Below are 17,612 nucleotides of genomic sequence, written 5' to 3'. Positions count from 1 at the left end.
TGACCACACTAAACAATCCAGTATTTGTACATTTCCTCTTGGTTTGGTATTGCTAAATTAGCTATATTTAGATATTGGTCTATAACCAAGTAAGCTTTGTAAATTTGAGTGAATGTCACCTGCAAAGTGCATCCTAGTTTCAACCCATTTTCCGTCCAAACTATGAATTATAACCTTATTTACACAGATTAGGCAATTACTCTGCATAATGTTTGAAAAAGCACCTTTGAGAAATCCACTACAGCTGCAGGAGTATTTAGTTAATTTGGGTTTAACGTCAATAAGTGAAAGCTCAACCAGTTAAAGGCAGCCACTGCCTAAGAACTGAAGAACTTTGCAATTGAAAAAACAAAAAAACCAAAGACTTATAAAATGGATTTTATTCAATGCAGGCATATTGGACAGGAGAAGATGTAGGTTGTCTCAAATGCATCACCTAAAAGAGGGACAGGAAATGTGCTGGATCATATTCAGTGAATTTAGCAAGAGCAAAACCTTATTAAAAAGGCACAAGCATACTTGTCTGATAGTAGTCATAAACCTTGATGACCGCTGGCTTGAGATCATTCACTGCAAGAACCTGATTCAGCGTCAAAGAGTAAGTCATGGGGACGCCTTTGGGAACCTAAGAGATGGAAAAGATTAGTACATAGACAGCACTCAAGATGGCAGCTCCTGAATACCCCAATATACAGTCTCACCTCTTTCAGATACACTAGAACACCATCATCTCCAGCATCAACCCGCTCCACTAGTGGGGCAAATGTTTGGGGTGAAGACCCCAGCTGAGGGGAAAAAAAAAGACCATCGTTTACATAAGTTACATCCCAAGATGCTTTAAGATTCAGAAAGTCTGATTGGCTTCAACATACGAACCAGTGACGTATCTGCCGTAAAGCCAGACAGGAGCTTAATGTCTACAATAACCATGTTAGTGCTTGCTTTTGCACCATTGTACCTGAATGAGGGTGATAAAAGGAATAAAGGGGTTTAGTCAAGCTGTTCTTGCTCCTGTTCCTTTTGTAGGAGTCAAACATGAGCTGGTTTCAGGACAAAGCCAAAACTATTCTTACATCACAGTGAAGCTCAAAATGAGATTGACTCCCAGTGGTTGGCAGTCTGCCTTCACCTTTGCTTCGACACTCAGCGTTTTGGGGACTTTAACGGGTGTTGGGATGTTGTAGAAACATGCAACCTACAGTAGTTCAGAGCAAATGATAATTCACGAGTTCACTTACAAGTCAGGTAAATTGGTAAACATTTGGCGTGCCATCCGGGGAGAGGGCTCAGAGCTCTGTAATCAGCCCGAACACAGAAATTGAGGGGGATGAAGATACAGACCTGCACAGACACACAGGAAGATCCTGACACTTTAACACTATATTTGCCAGGAACGTTCTTCAGCGGAATCTCCTGAAACAGCAGCCTGTTGTCCCGATTCACGGTGAAGCTATAAGACTCTCCTCCTGCCACAGAGGACTGTACAGTAACAGTGCTGGAGCCGTCCAAGCTGAACACTTTAGCAGCATACACAGACAGGGCATGAAGAGCCACCACAGTGTCCTAAAAACAAGCACCAGATCAAAAACTCCACTCATAAATGATTGACCTCATGTTTGGCCATTGGAGGTACCTGGGTGGAGGAGAAGCCTCCGTAGGGATTCTGCTGGATCACGAGCCAGTTGACAATGCGGTTAGCATAGCCAAGAGTTGCTGTTGAGAGAGGCTGTTCAGTGAGAACCGCTAAAAGCACATAAGAGCTGATCTCCACCGCCAGAGTATCACCAGATGAAGTCTGAGACCAATGGAGCTTAGTGCCTAAAAGGCAAGACAGAGGAGAGCAAGTTGATGACAAAACCTGATGAAGCAACATCAGGAGGCAAGTGAAATTTCACCTTCAGAAATGGCATTGTTGTTCAAGGCATTTAGAAGCTGTGATCGAGTGCTGGCCTCTCCAGCAAGACTAAAGGAGTAGGCCAGCAGAGCAGTGGCGTAAGTATTTCCCAGGTTACCAACGACAGGCCTCAAGCATGACAGAGCATTGGTGATGACAGGATCCTAAGAAAAAAAAAAAAAAAAAAAAAAAAAAAAAGGAGATTATGACAGCCTGAACAGGAAGGTTATCCACAAGCTGCTCATACATCAACTAGAGATGCCCTTACCGTGACAGGGATGCCTAGTTCAAGCAGTGATACAACAACGTAGGCGGTCATGGTCACACTGTCCCCAACGCCACCCTAAAAAAAAAAAAAAAAAAAACCAACCCACACACAAATTGATTTACAGGAACTCCGCACCAAGCCAATTGGTTATAGGGCATTTAAGACAAGTAATGCACCTTCATGTCATAGTGGTGCAGAGTTCCCTGCTGAATGAAACAACCATCTGAACCCTGCTTGCTGATCAACCAATCCTTTGCACTCTGCAGGACTTGTGGATCAATGAAGATAAATTGCCTGGCTAGACCAAAAGTCCTCACGACAAAGGCAGTCAACCTGGCCATGGAGTTGACAAACTGACAATTACAAACTGCTGGTGTCATGACAGATTACATGAGAAAAACTGTCAAACTTACCATGTATTCGATTCATCATAACCAAATGTGCTGAATGAGCCATCGTTGTGCCTGTAGTTCAATTGTCTTTGGTATCCTGTTCAGGTCAAAAGCTACATGTAAATTGGTCAGGAAGGGATTGTATGAGGCAAGAGCAGGGGCCCGTTTCATAAAACAAGTTTGCCAAATAAGCTAAGCTTATCAGTTTGTTTGATCATTTTGAACCAAATCAACTGACAATCAGATTTACTGAAATCAGCCTGTGTTATTTGGTATACTCGGTTTATGAAATGGGCCCCAGGACTAAACTGCCTTGGAATTTAGTCTTTATTTATTTTTTATTTTATTTATATAAAGAGGATTTGGTCATCCATACCGCTTCGAAGGTAGCCAATGGCGGTCTCTCGGATGGCTGTGGTGAGTTGACCAGTGACTTCCAGGTACAGCAAGATGTAAATATTGGGAGCAAGAACAATCATATTCTGTTCTCCACAGCCATACGGCATCTGTAGTAACTTATCCAGATTCTTCAGTGCACGACCCATTATGTCCCCTATAAGAGGTCAAGCATAAAACCCACATCAGAAACAAGTTATTCTGGAAAACGTAACAGTATTCTCCGTGAAAATGCTTTACCAAGGACTGAAACTGAGCATCTGGCTGATCCCTGAACCACATTTGTTGGAAACGTCAGAGTCACATCTTCAGAAAGAACATTTCCTGCCAGCCAAATAGAACAGATTAGCATTGAGCATTAGGCTAATGTTTGGCTGTACAAGAAGTGTTTGAGAAACATTGATTGCAAACAAACCCTTTGGGCACAATAACCAACTCTGGGCACTTGTCCTCTCAACTCCTTCAGCCTAAAAGAAAGCAGTAACACCACATCAGTAACCGCATGATCTCCATGATCAAACTCAAGGTGGCTGGTTAACACTCACCAGGACGAGTAGACTTCGAGTGACTACATCAACACGTCCCCTTTTTGGCACAGTCACAGTCTCAGTTCCACATCGAGTACGGGACGGTTCAGCTGAAGCATTGACTGTCACATTGACAGGTCCTGCAGTGATGGACAGTTAGCAACCAAGACGTAACACTTGCACTTTAAAACTAGAGACAGTCCAAAACTGACCAAGGACAGAAGCTGTGAGAATCCATTTAAAGGTCTTTCTCCCATTAGCACAGAGACAAGATGAATATGGCCCCTTAGATGCTCCGAGAGTGAAGGCCGTGGATGAAGCTGGAGTTACTTTAACCTGCCAATGAAACAGTACATGGAGCAAAAGACCCATTACCTTCTCTATACATAGCCATTAAGTAGGGATGCACAGTGCTAATAAATGGAAAATAGATTTGTTATTGATCCGATAAAAACCCACAGAGGTACGTCATCATGACTAGCACAATCAAGTTCACTTGTTCATTCAGTGTTGTGCTATTCCAAGATGTAATAGTTTAGTGCGTAGTAATAACCATGATTGGGACAGTGATGCATAGAACACTATTGTACTAAAACTGACTTGCCAATGCGTTTTAGCGGGTCTTTGTGGGGAGTGCATCCAGAACAGTCGAATTTGCTTATACACTTGCATCATTTTGTAGTGATTGGCTATTTATATTACAAACGTGACATTAAACTTGTCATGAGATTAATAGTCATAGAGTAAAAGCCACTAGAAAAGAGCTTCAGATTCCTGGTACTCATTCAGCTCTTCAGCACTCATGCCCAAACAGCATCTCACTAAAAGCCATGATTGGGACGGTCGGATGCATAGCATTATAGTTTAACAATTTGAGTACCCAGAAAAGCGCTATAGAAACGTAACAAAGTGCATTACATATGGACAGGGGAAAAATCTCCTTAACCAATGTGCAACATCCAGTGGGATGCAACGACAGCCATATTGCCCCCGTTCACCCACCACACAGCTTATTGGTGGAGACCGTGATGAAGCCAATCAGTAAATGGGGATGATTAGAAGGCCAGGATTTTGGTATTGGCTAAAATTCATAGTTGCACCTAGCCTGGGTGCAGGCCCGAACCACACCCACAACATTTTTTTGGACGGGAAGTTCGGTCTGGACTCGATCCATTGTGGAGTAAATATGCTCGGCTCCCAGAAGGCAGAGCCAATCAAATTGCCGCGGCGGGCTTTAAATCAATGATGGACAGGCTATCTGCGGTTACGTAACCACCCACGTCATCAAAGACCGCTTGGGTTGAATTGGTTTTCACCAACAATGACTGCATCTGGAGAAGTAAGAGGTTTAGATTCCGCTATCACATCTGTAATAAGAAAAATCGACAGCGCATTAATTTTAAAAGACGAACAAAGAACCGCAATCAAGGCATTTGTCGATGGGAAAGATCCCGTTGCAAGGACTGCAAACACATTCGGCAAAGGTTTAAGTACAAGTTCAACATGCGTCACTTACTGCGTTGCTCTGATTTGTTGTAGGTCTATCCAATTGAGTGCAGAGTTTTTTTTTTTACTGGTTCGGTTAAGACACGCCCCATAATTCAAGTGCAGTGGAGCAGTATCAGACGCATATTCTGCCTAGAATACGAGTATGACGAAGTCAGGCTAAGTTGCACCCCTAATTAACCCTTAAATGCACAACTGTTTCGCCAATCAGTCTTATAGTTCCGGGTCGATAAAGACCGGAATATGTATCTAACATGGAAGGATCGCTACCTGTCGCGATAATATAAAACTCCTCTATTTTATTCTTCTGGAATTGTTACTCTAATATCAAAGCATATTTTGTTACCTTTTGGAGCTTGAAAGGGCTCATTCTGAGCAGATGTTTTATGCCATCACCACTGTCCTTGTCAGAGCTCATTTCCCAGTACATCCAGCAAATAGGCTAGTTTTGTGTTTCAGGTCACGAATACAAGCCCATTCGCGATCTCAAACGTATTCTCAAAACTATTTCATTTTCAACATCTTCAAAGTCAATATTTCTATCACTAACAGCTTCACCAGATTCATCCAGTAACAGTTACAGTCCTATTTCATGGCGTTCAGTACTTACTCTGCAGTAAATCACCAAGCCATTTCATGTTATTATTTCGTTTTCTGTCTGAATGAGTCGTCACTTCAGCATTGTGTATCAGACATTGCCACCTTGTGGAATAAAGGTGAGTTGCACTTATTCCGTCATCTAAGATTCAAATATTGTTGTGCAGAAAAATATATGTACACTCATACACGCCTCGGGTCATTTGCGACCCTATACAATTTTTACAAAAAGTGAATACAAAAATAGGCACTCTTTTATGATTTTTCTCTTGTTATATTCTTTATAATGAATTGAGGAATACCAAGAAGGTTGTCTAACTTTAAAAAATGAACGAGGAGGGTAGTGAATGATGTCCCGGGTCACAAAAGACCCGAGGTATGCATTTAAGGGTTTAAAAAAAATAAAAAAAATTGACCATGACTGACCATGATGCATGATGACAGGTAACTGAAGACCGTGGCCTTCAGCTCAAAAGTCTCCCCACGGATAATGGAGTATGGCAGGGAGAGCTCTAGGAAGAAGGGCTGGAAGACCGTCAGCTGAGCAGGAGGAGCCAGACCGAGACCTTTAGAGGACAGACAGAACGCCTCTGTCTCCCATGTGGTGATCGTGTCAGGAACCGTGAGGGGAACTTGTGTGGATCCAGTAGCTCTAAAGTACAGGAGAGAGAAATAAGGGGAACAGAAGAACTAAACCAGATGCAACAGATTCTTCACTAACCCCACTTGAACAAGCTGCCAGATCCAGGTTTCTGGAAAGTAAGATCTGACAGTTACTTTAACAGAGCGCATGTCTCCACTTCTGGCTTCTGGAGGAGCAGGAGCAGCAGCCATCATGTCAGGGGCTTCAAGCTTTTCAAAGGCTAAAAGAACTACAGTTAGTTGACTGAAATACAAGTTCTTACTTTCTGCATGCACTATATACAAATTGTGTGGTGTTAATCTTATGCTAATAGATGCAAAGAAATTGGAATACAGCCCATAACTCAAGGACAGGTCAAAAGGAAATACATTTTACTTAATGAAACTTCATAAACCAACCCATTGGTAAGCCGGGCCGATGCCACCAGCACGGAGGGGCTCGTACAGCGAGATTTGTTGCGACCTTCATTCCCAGGCTCTGTCATGGTAACAATCAAAACAAGCCCAAGTTCAAGTCAGTGACTGCATATTCCTCAGTGACTACATGGTCATAAATGGCTTTGTACCTTGAAGGTTGTGTAAGCTTTATTTGTAGGAACAAAAGGGCCACGATTTGGAGGAAGAATGAAGTCAGAATGTGCACGAGCAGCTCGACGGGGTCGAAAAGTACACTCCTGCTCATCCTCAACACTGTATGGGTAACCCGATAGTGATCGCACTGGGAGCAAGTCAAACACCTGGTACCAGGGGGAAAAGGGACAAAAATAAGATAATGTCAGGTTCCTGGAGTCTTGAACTAAATGCATTACATCGCATTAGTTGTTGGTATATTAGTCACAGAGTACACTAGAGCTGCTACAAGGCATAATTCGTACACCATGGTAATTCAAAGTGCTTTACATGAAGAACCGAATACAAAAAAATAAATAAGGATCACATAATAGAAAAAGTAAAAAGAATTCCACTATCTGGATGGAAGAGTTAGGAGGTTCAAGTGGGAAGTTTAAGTATAAATCACAACAAATTGTGTCCAATCGATCAATCAGGATTCTTCATTCTAAAGCTGAACCTGAAGGTCAGTCAAGTCCAGTAAGAATTTAAAGACCCCTGTGTCAAAAGGTAAGGAACTTGTTCATGTCTATCTGGGGTTTTAACATCCTTAAAATAGTAAACTAGACTGTCTGAAATTACTGAGGTTTCAGTAATGTTTCAAACTACCTTGCAACCAAGGGGTCTTAAATGTTATCCTGATATATTTTTCCCATTGATATGAAAAGTCATGTAGATTTAGCAATATGGCGGGTGTATGATGCATATTACAAATGTCATGAACTATGCATCTCCACCGACGTTCCGAGCTGTTCGAAGCATTTCTAAGGGTATCAATTGTTTACCCTATTATCAAATTATCCAATTATCAAATGGCCAAGTCAAAAGGCTAATCAAATTACCATTATGCATCGGACATTGTAAAAACTGATGGCATCGTGCAGAGTTTACCTCAGTAACTTGACTGAGTGGATCTTGTCTGAGCTTGTGTGAGTGAGTGGAAGCAGGGATAATTAGTATAGTCATAGATCAGTGTATATTAAATGAGGCAAAGGTGTACATTCAAGCCATTTTAAAGGATTAAGTACTTTTCACTGGAAAAAGTAGTCGTGTCAATGGTGATCAAAGAGGCCTTAAGGGATTTAAAGGATTTAAAGCCCAACTGTGTTACTACAGGGGGACTTTAAATCAGCTGCAAATTGATACCATTTTAGGACTCAGACGTCTTCCAGGCTCCAATATCCAGACACTTTGATCTACAGCGCTGAGGCCACAAAGAGATCCTGCTTGAGCAGAGACCGTCAAAACGTTTCTCTCAGCAGGAACAGCTGTAGCTGGAGAGAACTGCAGAGACACCTGGAACAAGGAGCAACACATGCTGTAGGACACGTCACCATTCCCCACTTGAAGCCAAAAATAGCTAGTGTACATACCTTGTTTTGGAAACATGCTTCCGTGTCAAAAGATGCACTACCAACAACTACATTCTCACTGGGCAGAACACAGTAGACCAGAATCTGCACTGCTGGAGCCATATCAACACCAACAGACAGCTGGAACGACACTGAGCCACTTGTGACTTTATTAGAAGCCTTCACTTTGACGGTCTTAAATCCATGGAGGACGATCACGCCTCTGGACAAGACCTGACAGAAGAGGAAAGTTGAAGATGGACAACAAAAAAATAAAGCCCACCAACTACACGTTCACTCACCATATAGACAACATCAGCACTGTAGTCACCAGACTCCCCAACAAAGGAATATTTCACAGTCACTGGAAAGGTAGCACCACATTTGAGTGGCTGCTCAAGCGTCACTATAGTCAGTTCACTAAGTGATGGGTTGTTGGGAGAATCAGGTTGGAGAAGCCGAACAATCCTCGTATCTGTAGTGAAGTATGGTGATTTGGAACCATAAACAAGCCCTGGAGTAGCACTAGCCTGGGAAGCAATGAATGCAATGGGTTTTTGCAAGACTGACTGAAAGAAGTCTACATTTCACAAATGAGCAAATCATACCACCAGATTCAGATCTGCTTTAGGAAGATTAGCAGTGTTGAGAGAGAATGTGGCCAGTCCTTTCTGGTCTGTGGTCAGATTTAGCAGCGGTTTGTTGTCATTACCATTAAGGAGATACACAGCTTTTTTCACAAATGGAGTCCCATCGAAACGAGACACTGTTATCTGTCAGGAAAGATCTCGGTTAGGAAACGGAACCAATGAGAAGGTTATGACAAGGGATAAAATTTTACTTGCCTTTCCATTAATCTTTGACCCAGGTTCAATATAATCAGGGAGGTCCACAAATGTGACCTTGCCGACTTCAAATGTAATGGACACGGTTGCAGATTTTGACATTACTACATCTGATAAAAAAAAAGCACCAAGTCAACATCCTCCATACACATACTGTTGGTTCAGTTTAGACAATAGCTCACCTGTTCCCTCCTCAGTGACATTCACAGTCACAACAAACAAATCTTGAAGACCATTTTCAAATTTGGTGTTGAAAAACACTGACGTTTCGATGGTAAAGGAGGCACATCCAGTGGCATTCATCTGGTAGGAGAACAGGGTCACGTTTAAGCCAAGCACAATCAGAAGAAAAACCCTCCACTGTAAGGCAGGAGTTACACACCTTTGCGGTTTTACTCAGGCACAGACGGGTCACGTCTGGAACGTATGGAAGTGGATCACGGCACACTTCCACCAATGCTTGACCAGGTACAGGTTGGCCATATGTGTATCTGGGAGATAAAGCACAAGATCAAGAATAGACTACATACAAGACAAGAAAATAAAAACCTCACTTACTTGGCACAAGCCTCAACTTTTAGTCCCACATCTGCAACACTGTAGGTCTCTGACGCGTTCACAGTCACGTCAAACTTGGGTAAAACTAAACCAGAAACAATCCTTCAGATTAAGACCTCTGATATGTTGTACTGTTGCACAGTTATCAACTTACCATATTTTTTCACCTCAAAAACCTGGGAGATCTCTCGGTCACCAATAAAAGCCTTTAGTGTGTACATCCCTATCTGAGCCTCTGAGTTCAACAGGTGCGAAAGCTGCAATATCCACCCCGTTGAGGAAACATTGGTCCACTGACCAATCCGGTTATTATTATTGTCCTATTAAAAACAACAGCTCAGAGAAAAACATCAAGTACAAAAAGCTCCATTAAAAACACTTGCATCAGAACACTCACCTCAACCACGACCAGATTGTACTGAAAGAAGGGAAATAAAGAATTGAAGAGCACAAACATTGATGTAGCAATATAAAAATTTACGGTTTGCTCATGGCTAGACCTTACCATCTGATCAAGAGGAACAAATTTGACATCCATGGTGACAACTCTGAAATTCACTGCGAAAACACCAACATACGTGTTGCATAATGCACTTGAAAACAATAACTCATAGCGCAATTGAATTTCTACACCCAATTCTGGGCACACATTTAGTGACTAGCCAAAACATTCTAAGACCATTGCTGTGTCCCAATTCACCTACTCATACAATCGAGTCTTTTCTGTCGCATCCAGCCACCGTAAACTGGCCCGTCAATCATCTTACATCCTCCACATTGCATTTAGTTAATTTCCTACCGTAACGGAGAGAAATGCAGCACGTTGATATGCAGTCGCGGGTCTCTCATGTGGAGAACTCTCCTCAATGCATGATGATGCATTTAAAAGTTAATGGCGACTCAGATCTTTATAAAAGTCCACATTGGCATTTCCAGATGAAAAAAATAACACGGATAACATTAAATGTATTTTCTATCAGGTTGAACTGATTATTAGTCACTCAAACCTCTCAGCATCGATCGCGCGCATCCACCATGTTTTGTAGTTTAACATTTTTTACTTGTGTTTGTAGTTCTGAACTGTATCCTCATCCAATGTGCAGTGGGTTGTGGGTAATCTTAGCCTTTATAGTGTGCACGGATCCACACTTCGAAAATCTACCGGAAATAGACCATCCGGGGACTTTTGGCATACTCTTTTCAACATACTATGCTTTGGGACACTCTTAATGTAAACTCACATACTATTTAGGATGAATTGTAATGGACATTGGAACGCAGGGTGTGCTTAACATACAGCGATCGTTTTCTGTGACTGAAGCAGATTTACATACTTGCACATGGAATTTGAACACCGAATGTAATCGCAGACTGAACACTACTGGCTCTGAATGGAAGCATTTGAGTGTGATCAGTCATAACTCATAAGCGTCAATTTACATTCATAATTGGCCTTACAATCACTAAGTGTGTGCATGGCTTAAGATTCATCCAAAGATTCATTCACAGCTCACCTGTTTGTCCTGGATTGTAGATGGGTTTGTCTGTTTGGATGAAGGTCAAAGGTAGGTAAGACTTAAACATGACTTTCCTCTCTTCGGTCGCTCTAAAGACCTTCCCTTGAACTTCTACCTTCAGATTCTGCACGGATTCTCCATTAACTCGAGGAGCCTGCAGAGAAATTCAGTAAACAAACGAGCCAGATGAAAAAGCCACATGCATCTAATAACAGACCTTGAAATCAAAGCAGCGGTGAAATTGCTTCGTAGAGCACACGTTCACAAGTTCAGTCATTCCATTTTTGCCATCAAGCAGAGAAACCGTCATGGTGAGATGCTCTTGTGGATTCAGAAGAGTTGCACACAATTTGGCATCAGATCCAGACTCAATCACTGCAGGGAATGTCACCATGAATGACCTGTGTAAACAAAATTTAGGTTGAGACCAAAAAGGAATCAAGCCAGAACATGTAGATGTTGGATTAACAGGGTTGCAGATCAAAACTAGCCCAAAATGATTCTCCATCAGGGGGTGGGTTGGAGTGGGCAGGTGAAGTTGTAAGTAGTTGGGTTTGCTTATCTGGATGGGACAAGCATGCAGAAAAAAAAAACATGCACATGGATACCACAGATTTGGCAACACTGGGCTGCCATGGTCAAAATAAGAGCACAAGAAAAGTTGAACTGTTGGATCTTATTTATATTTAATCACTTGAGCACTAGATGGCTAAAGTACTGACTAACGCACATTAACATGCAACTAAACTGGAGTCATTTTGCCATCTTTAAGACTAAAGCAGCATGGACATTAGACCCCTTCTGTTCACTTCAAAACTCATGGTACTTACGTCTTTTTCTGTCCTTCAACAGCAAAGAGGAAAAGGGCTAAAATGAGCCCTTTCCAAACACAAATCTCTCTCACAGCCATGAAGAGTAATCATCCAAGACTAGACAGAAATCAAGGGTTTCTTTCAAAAACCCAACAGTACTTTTAAAAAAAACACACTGCTCAAATGCTTTACAGCTTAACTTTGAATCATCTGCCAGTGTTATTTAAATGCTCTTAATAAATCAGAACAGGTTGATTTCGCACTCACAGGCAATCAAGCAGTCGTTAGGGCGGAGCCCTGGTGATTAATCAGAGTTGGTTGCCAGCTCTCATGCATGGAGGCGGAAGGGCAACACTGAACTGTGACTGGAGTGATGATGGTAGGAAGTGATGTTGAATCAGGAAGTGAGCAGGAAGTTGATTGGATGGAAGAAGGAGGTAGAATGAAATAGGAAAAGTAAATAGTAAGTAAAAGTAAATGGTCTAGTAAATAGAAAAAGGAAGAAAATACATCAACAAAACTCAGATAGTCATAAAGAGGTAAGCATAAGGAAAGATATAAAAATAAATGAGGGACACAAGGTCATCGTTACATTTGAATCACCAGAATCAAGGAACCCATTAAAGATAAGTGAAGCATTAAAGAGCAAACTAGGGGACATTGTGTATGCCAAAACATTGCAAGATAGAAGCATAATGGTTATATGCAAAGATGAAGCACAGACAGTAAAGGCATTGCAAATAAAATCACTGACATGATACACAGTTAAATGTTCAAGCTGGAAAGAAAGAAGAGCAGTTAGAGGGGTAGTATATGGTATTCCTACAGAAGTGACTGAAGAAGAAATTAAAAGAAATGTATCAAATGCTAAGGCTGCAATTCACAAGGGACGGACTTAAAAGAGACAGTTTATCTGTAATGATACAGTTTGAAGAAGAAGCACTGCCAGTAAGGGTCATGGTTGGATATATGAGCTACAATGTAAGGGAATATGATCCACCTCCATTGAGGTGCTATAAATGCCAAAGATTTGGGCATGTGGCTGCTGTATGCAAAAGTAAACAAAGATGTGGCAAATGTGGAGGAGAACACCAGTATGGAGAGTGTGAAGAAAATGTGAAATTGAAGTGTTGCAATTGTGGGGAAGAACGTAGTGCAGCATATGGGGGCTTTAAAGTAAAGAAAAGAGCAGTGAAGGTACAGAATATCAAGATAACTGAGGGGATAACATATGCTGAAGCCATTAAAAGAGTGAAGAATAGTGAAACTTCAGATATAAATGAAAAAACAGACAGTATGGATAGCCACAAAGGAAACAATCAATGCAACGTCAAGTTTGTAACATTTATGGCAGAGGTGGTTAACTGTTGAGCTCAGACAACAAGTCGAACGAAAAGGATTAAAATCATAATCAGGTCAGCAGAGAAATACTTGGATGTAAGATAAACAACAGTACAGAAAGTATAAGATACTCTAGTAGGAGATTTCCAAGGAACACAGAAAAGTAATGGATAAATAATGAGACTTGAAATTTTACAGTGGAATGCAAGAAGTCTTCTAGCAAATGGACAAGAATTAAAAAAATATGTAGATGAGTTAGAACAAAAACCAAATATAATTTGTATACAAGAGACATGGTTAAAATCACATCTTGATTTTAAAATACAGGGTTATGAAATAATTTGTAAGGACAGAGTTGAAGGAACAGGAGGAGGAGTAGCAACATTTACTGAACAAGGTATAAGCTATAAAGTTATAAATGTTAATGAAATTGAAGCAGTTATTATAGAAACATAGACAGAGGGGAGACTGACCCCTTAGTTAACTGATTGGTCTCCGTCTTAAGATCTACTCGGCCACGTATCGGAGTGATAGATTTTTATAACCCATGTTATTACAAAATTACAAAAAGCTAAATTAGAAGAGATAATAGAATTAAGTGGTAATACAGTAGTGTGGTGTGGAGATTTCAATAGCCATAGTACGCTATGGGGTAGTGAAATCACAGATTATACTGGTAAAATAATCGAAGAGTTACTGGATGAAAATAGGTTAGTGTGTATAAATGATGGATCTGGTACAAGAATAAATATTGTGAATGGGCATAAGTCAAAGCTAGATCAGAGAAGTAAGTTTATGGAAGGCATTAAAGGAATCAATGATAGGGAGTGATCGTTACCCAATAAGATGTAATATAGGAATTATAGTTTCAAAAATAGAGCAGGGGAGTATAGATACAGTAGATGGAAGTTAAAAAATGCAGATTGGGAAAAATTCAGTTATATCTGTAGTCAGAGATTAATTAATATGGGTAATCTAGAAGATGATGTGGGAGAATATAATACAAAAGTCTGTAAACTGCAACAGAAATTATAGGTAAGAAAACAACAATAAGGACAAGGAAAGCATTTCCGTGGTGGAATGAAGAGTGTGGAGTAGCTATTCGAGGAAGAAATAGAGCTTTTAGGAAGGTAAAATCATATGAAGATCTTGTGAAATATAAAAGGGCACAGGCGCTGGTAAGAAAAAATTATTAAAGCTTGCAAAAAATAATTATTGGAGGGATTATTGCAATAATATTGGATGGGATGTACAAATTTCAGATATTTGGGGCATGATTAGGAAAACGGGTGGACAGCGTAAAAATTTAAGTATGCCGGCATTAAGAAGTGGAGAAGAAGTAGCGATTTCAAATGAAGAAAAAGCAGAAATGTTAGCTAAGTTGTTTTATAATATACATAGCAGTTATAGCAAAAAAATATTAGGGAAAAAGTTAAAGGAGATAATCCTGAAATAACTAAAAAATGTGAAGTTACTAATAATTGTTTAAATAAAGATTTCTCTCTGTAAGAGCTTAAAAGGGCAATAATGAGTGTAAAAGAAACCTCTCCTGGAAAGGATGAAATTTGCTATAGCATGATAGGAAAATTATCAGATATAGCACTTGGAAGTATATTAAATTTATATAATAAAATGTGGGAAGAGGGTAAATTGCCTAAATCATGGAAACATATAATTGTTCCTATAGTGAAACCAGGGAAAGATAGATCAGAGGCAACAAGCTACAGACCAATAGCACTGACTTCAAACATGTGTAAGATAATGGAAAGACTGATTGTAAATAGACTTATGTATGAGATTGAGAGTAAAGAGAACAACAATAGACTCAATACTGTGTTTAGAATCAGAGATGAGAAAAGCTCAGACAAATAAAGAGGCTGTTATAGGAGTTTTTATAGATGTAGAAAAAGCATATGATATGCTGTGGAAAGAAGGACTACTAATAAAAATGAAAAATATGGGTATTTTAGGAAGAATGTACAACTGGGTATTAGACTTTTTATTTGACAGGACAATTCAGGTTAGAGTGGGAACATCATACTCTAGGGTTTATACAGTTGAAAATGGAACCCCTCAAGGGAGTGTATGTAGCCCCCTTCTATTCAATATAATGATCAATGATATATTTAATGAGGTAGAAAAAGGGATGGGGAGGTCAATATATGCAGACGATGGTGCACTTTGGAGAAGGGTAGAAATATAACATACACAGTTAAGAAAGTTCAGCAAGCAATAAATAAAGTTGAAGAGTGGGCGCAGAAGTGGGGCTTTCGAATATCAGTAGAGAAAACACAGGTAATATGTTTTACAAAGAAGAAAAATGCTCAAATTAAGTTGTCTCTTAATGGAAAACAGTTGGAGCAGGTATCAGTAGTAAGGTTTCTTGGTGTTTGGTTAGATGAGAAACTGAACTTTAATATACATGTAGAAAAGTTATTGACTAAATGTAAAAAAGCACTGAATGTTATGAGATGTTTAGCGGGTAGTGAATGGGGGGCGAGCCATAGTTTTCTCAGAAACGTATATCTAGCCCTCTGGCCCTCTTTGTTTAGGTGTCACACTTGCCTTCTTTATGGTCAAAAGTGACCGAAGCCTTGGAAAGTATCTTTTTTGTTCCTCAGGAACACCAAAGTAATATATATTTTTTGATTATTATATACAATTTTGAGGGTATTTTATGATACTATGCAATATTTATACAATTTATATTAGTAAATATAAAAAAGTTAGTGCCATTTGGTGAGAGTAAAAAAAGAAAAACTTATGCAATGCCATGTTGTAACCACTAGATTCCTATAGATCTCTGTATAAAGTGGCTTATAAATTCTTTAGTGGTTTATATATAAATAAATGGAATAAAAAAAAAATGGATTTAGTATCTTTAAAAGGCCACAACAGTAAGCATCCAACTAAGGCAATATTTGAAGATTGTTGGGAGCATGAGAGAACAAAAATAAAAAGCATTGGGTGGATAGCAGAAGAAATAGCACAAAAAGTTTTAGTACATAGGAAATACAGTTATACAGTGCCTATAGCTGTACTCCCTCCGTCGTTGTTTAAAATGCCTGAAATAGATCTTTATTTACTAAAAGTGGAAAAATCCCATAGTGGTATAATAAATAAAGTAAATCATTGAATTGAACGGATGTACTATGATAATGTACAGATTTATACAGACGGTTCAAAAGATCCAGAATCCAATAAGACAGGAATAGCCATAGCTATAGCACAACAAGAAATAATTATTACCAAAAGAACACCAGACTACTTATCTGTTTTTACTACAGAATTGATTGCTATTGTTATAGCTTTACAATGGTTGGAAGAGACTCAAATTAAGAAAGCAGTGGTATGCTCAGATTCTTTGGCGGTTTTAAAAAGTATTAAATCAGGTCAATCAAATTGTCGGCAAGATATTATAATAGAAATAATGCAGCATGCTGGAATAGATGGAAACGAAATGGCAGATAAACCTGCTAAAAGATCGTTAAATAAAAATAATGTAGAAATTGATGTAAAAATCAGTAAAGCAGAAGCAAGATAATTATAAAGCAAGCTGTTATTAAATCTTGGCAACAAAAATGGGATATGGAGAAGACCGGTAGACATCTATATAATATCCAAAAGAAAGTAGGATTACAAATTAATGAGACTGGAAGTGACTTTAAAAGAAGAGAAGAAGTTATAATAACACGGTTCAGATAAGGACATTCATCTTTAAATGGAAACTTGCATAAAATCAGGAAACACCTTTCTGGGTTTTGTAGATTTTGTGGTGAAACTGAAACAGTGGAGCATATTTTATTACAGTGTAGAGCATATAGTAAAGAGAGACAAATGCTGGAAACAAAGATACAAACAGAAGGGGCAAGTAATATGACATTAGAACAAGGCAATAGAAAACTGAGAAGAATTATAATAAAATATATAATAGATAAAGGAAATTTCAGGAGAATATATTCTTTTTTTGTATGTACGTATATAGTCCTTCTGTCTCTCCCTCGCTCCTGCTTCTCCTGGCGTTTTATACTCTCTCCACGCCAATTACTGAAACAAGAGACAGGTGTTCGTTATTCGCACATAACCCACTCACTCGCCGTGCGTCTCCTGACTCTCTCTCCTGCTGCAGACCAGCCTGCAGACCGAACAGAAGTGTAACAAATTGGTGTAATCCGAATGGCATTGTGAAAGCTGTTTTCTCTTTGGATAATGGAGACAAGGGGATCTGCCAATAACCCTTGGTTAAGTCCAATGTCGAGAAAAACGAGCCGTACCAAGCCGGTCAAGCAATTCATCAACCCTTGGTGTTGGATATGTGTCAAACTTCGACACAGCATTCACCTTGCGATAATCCAC

The 17,612-nt window shown here is 39.7% G+C and overlaps 1 protein-coding gene across 1 annotated transcript; it reads right to left on the bottom strand.

Annotated features, from left to right (window-relative positions):
- Nucleotides 1–365: 365 nt before the first annotated feature.
- On the bottom strand, nucleotides 366–12,094 carry LOC137008578 (alpha-2-macroglobulin-like). Its single transcript, XM_067370363.1, has 34 exons — nucleotides 11,934–12,094; nucleotides 11,321–11,504; nucleotides 11,101–11,257; nucleotides 10,092–10,144; nucleotides 9,984–10,004; nucleotides 9,741–9,906; nucleotides 9,587–9,671; nucleotides 9,411–9,519; nucleotides 9,211–9,331; nucleotides 9,029–9,138; nucleotides 8,792–8,956; nucleotides 8,486–8,713; nucleotides 8,205–8,417; nucleotides 7,978–8,127; nucleotides 6,789–6,959; nucleotides 6,622–6,700; nucleotides 6,302–6,443; nucleotides 6,007–6,232; nucleotides 3,690–3,813; nucleotides 3,496–3,617; nucleotides 3,366–3,417; nucleotides 3,191–3,274; nucleotides 2,931–3,107; nucleotides 2,576–2,651; nucleotides 2,339–2,495; nucleotides 2,163–2,237; nucleotides 1,896–2,058; nucleotides 1,634–1,818; nucleotides 1,342–1,563; nucleotides 1,074–1,195; nucleotides 877–958; nucleotides 702–785; nucleotides 520–625; nucleotides 366–436 (listed from the first exon to the last, which is right to left on the bottom strand). Exons 1-34 carry the CDS (start codon nucleotides 12,011–12,013, stop codon nucleotides 384–386), a joined length of 4,344 nt encoding a protein of 1,447 aa, XP_067226464.1. The 5' UTR covers nucleotides 12,014–12,094; the 3' UTR covers nucleotides 366–383.
- Between the last annotated feature and the right edge of the window lie 5,518 nt (nucleotides 12,095–17,612).

The sequence above is a fragment of the Chanodichthys erythropterus genome, chromosome 3 (genome assembly GCF_024489055.1).
Source record: "Chanodichthys erythropterus isolate Z2021 chromosome 3, ASM2448905v1, whole genome shotgun sequence".
Taxonomy (NCBI): Eukaryota; Metazoa; Chordata; class Actinopteri; order Cypriniformes; family Xenocyprididae; genus Chanodichthys; species Chanodichthys erythropterus.
The sequence above is the reverse complement of the archived record's forward strand: the minus strand, read 5'-3'. Positions and strand labels throughout refer to the sequence as shown.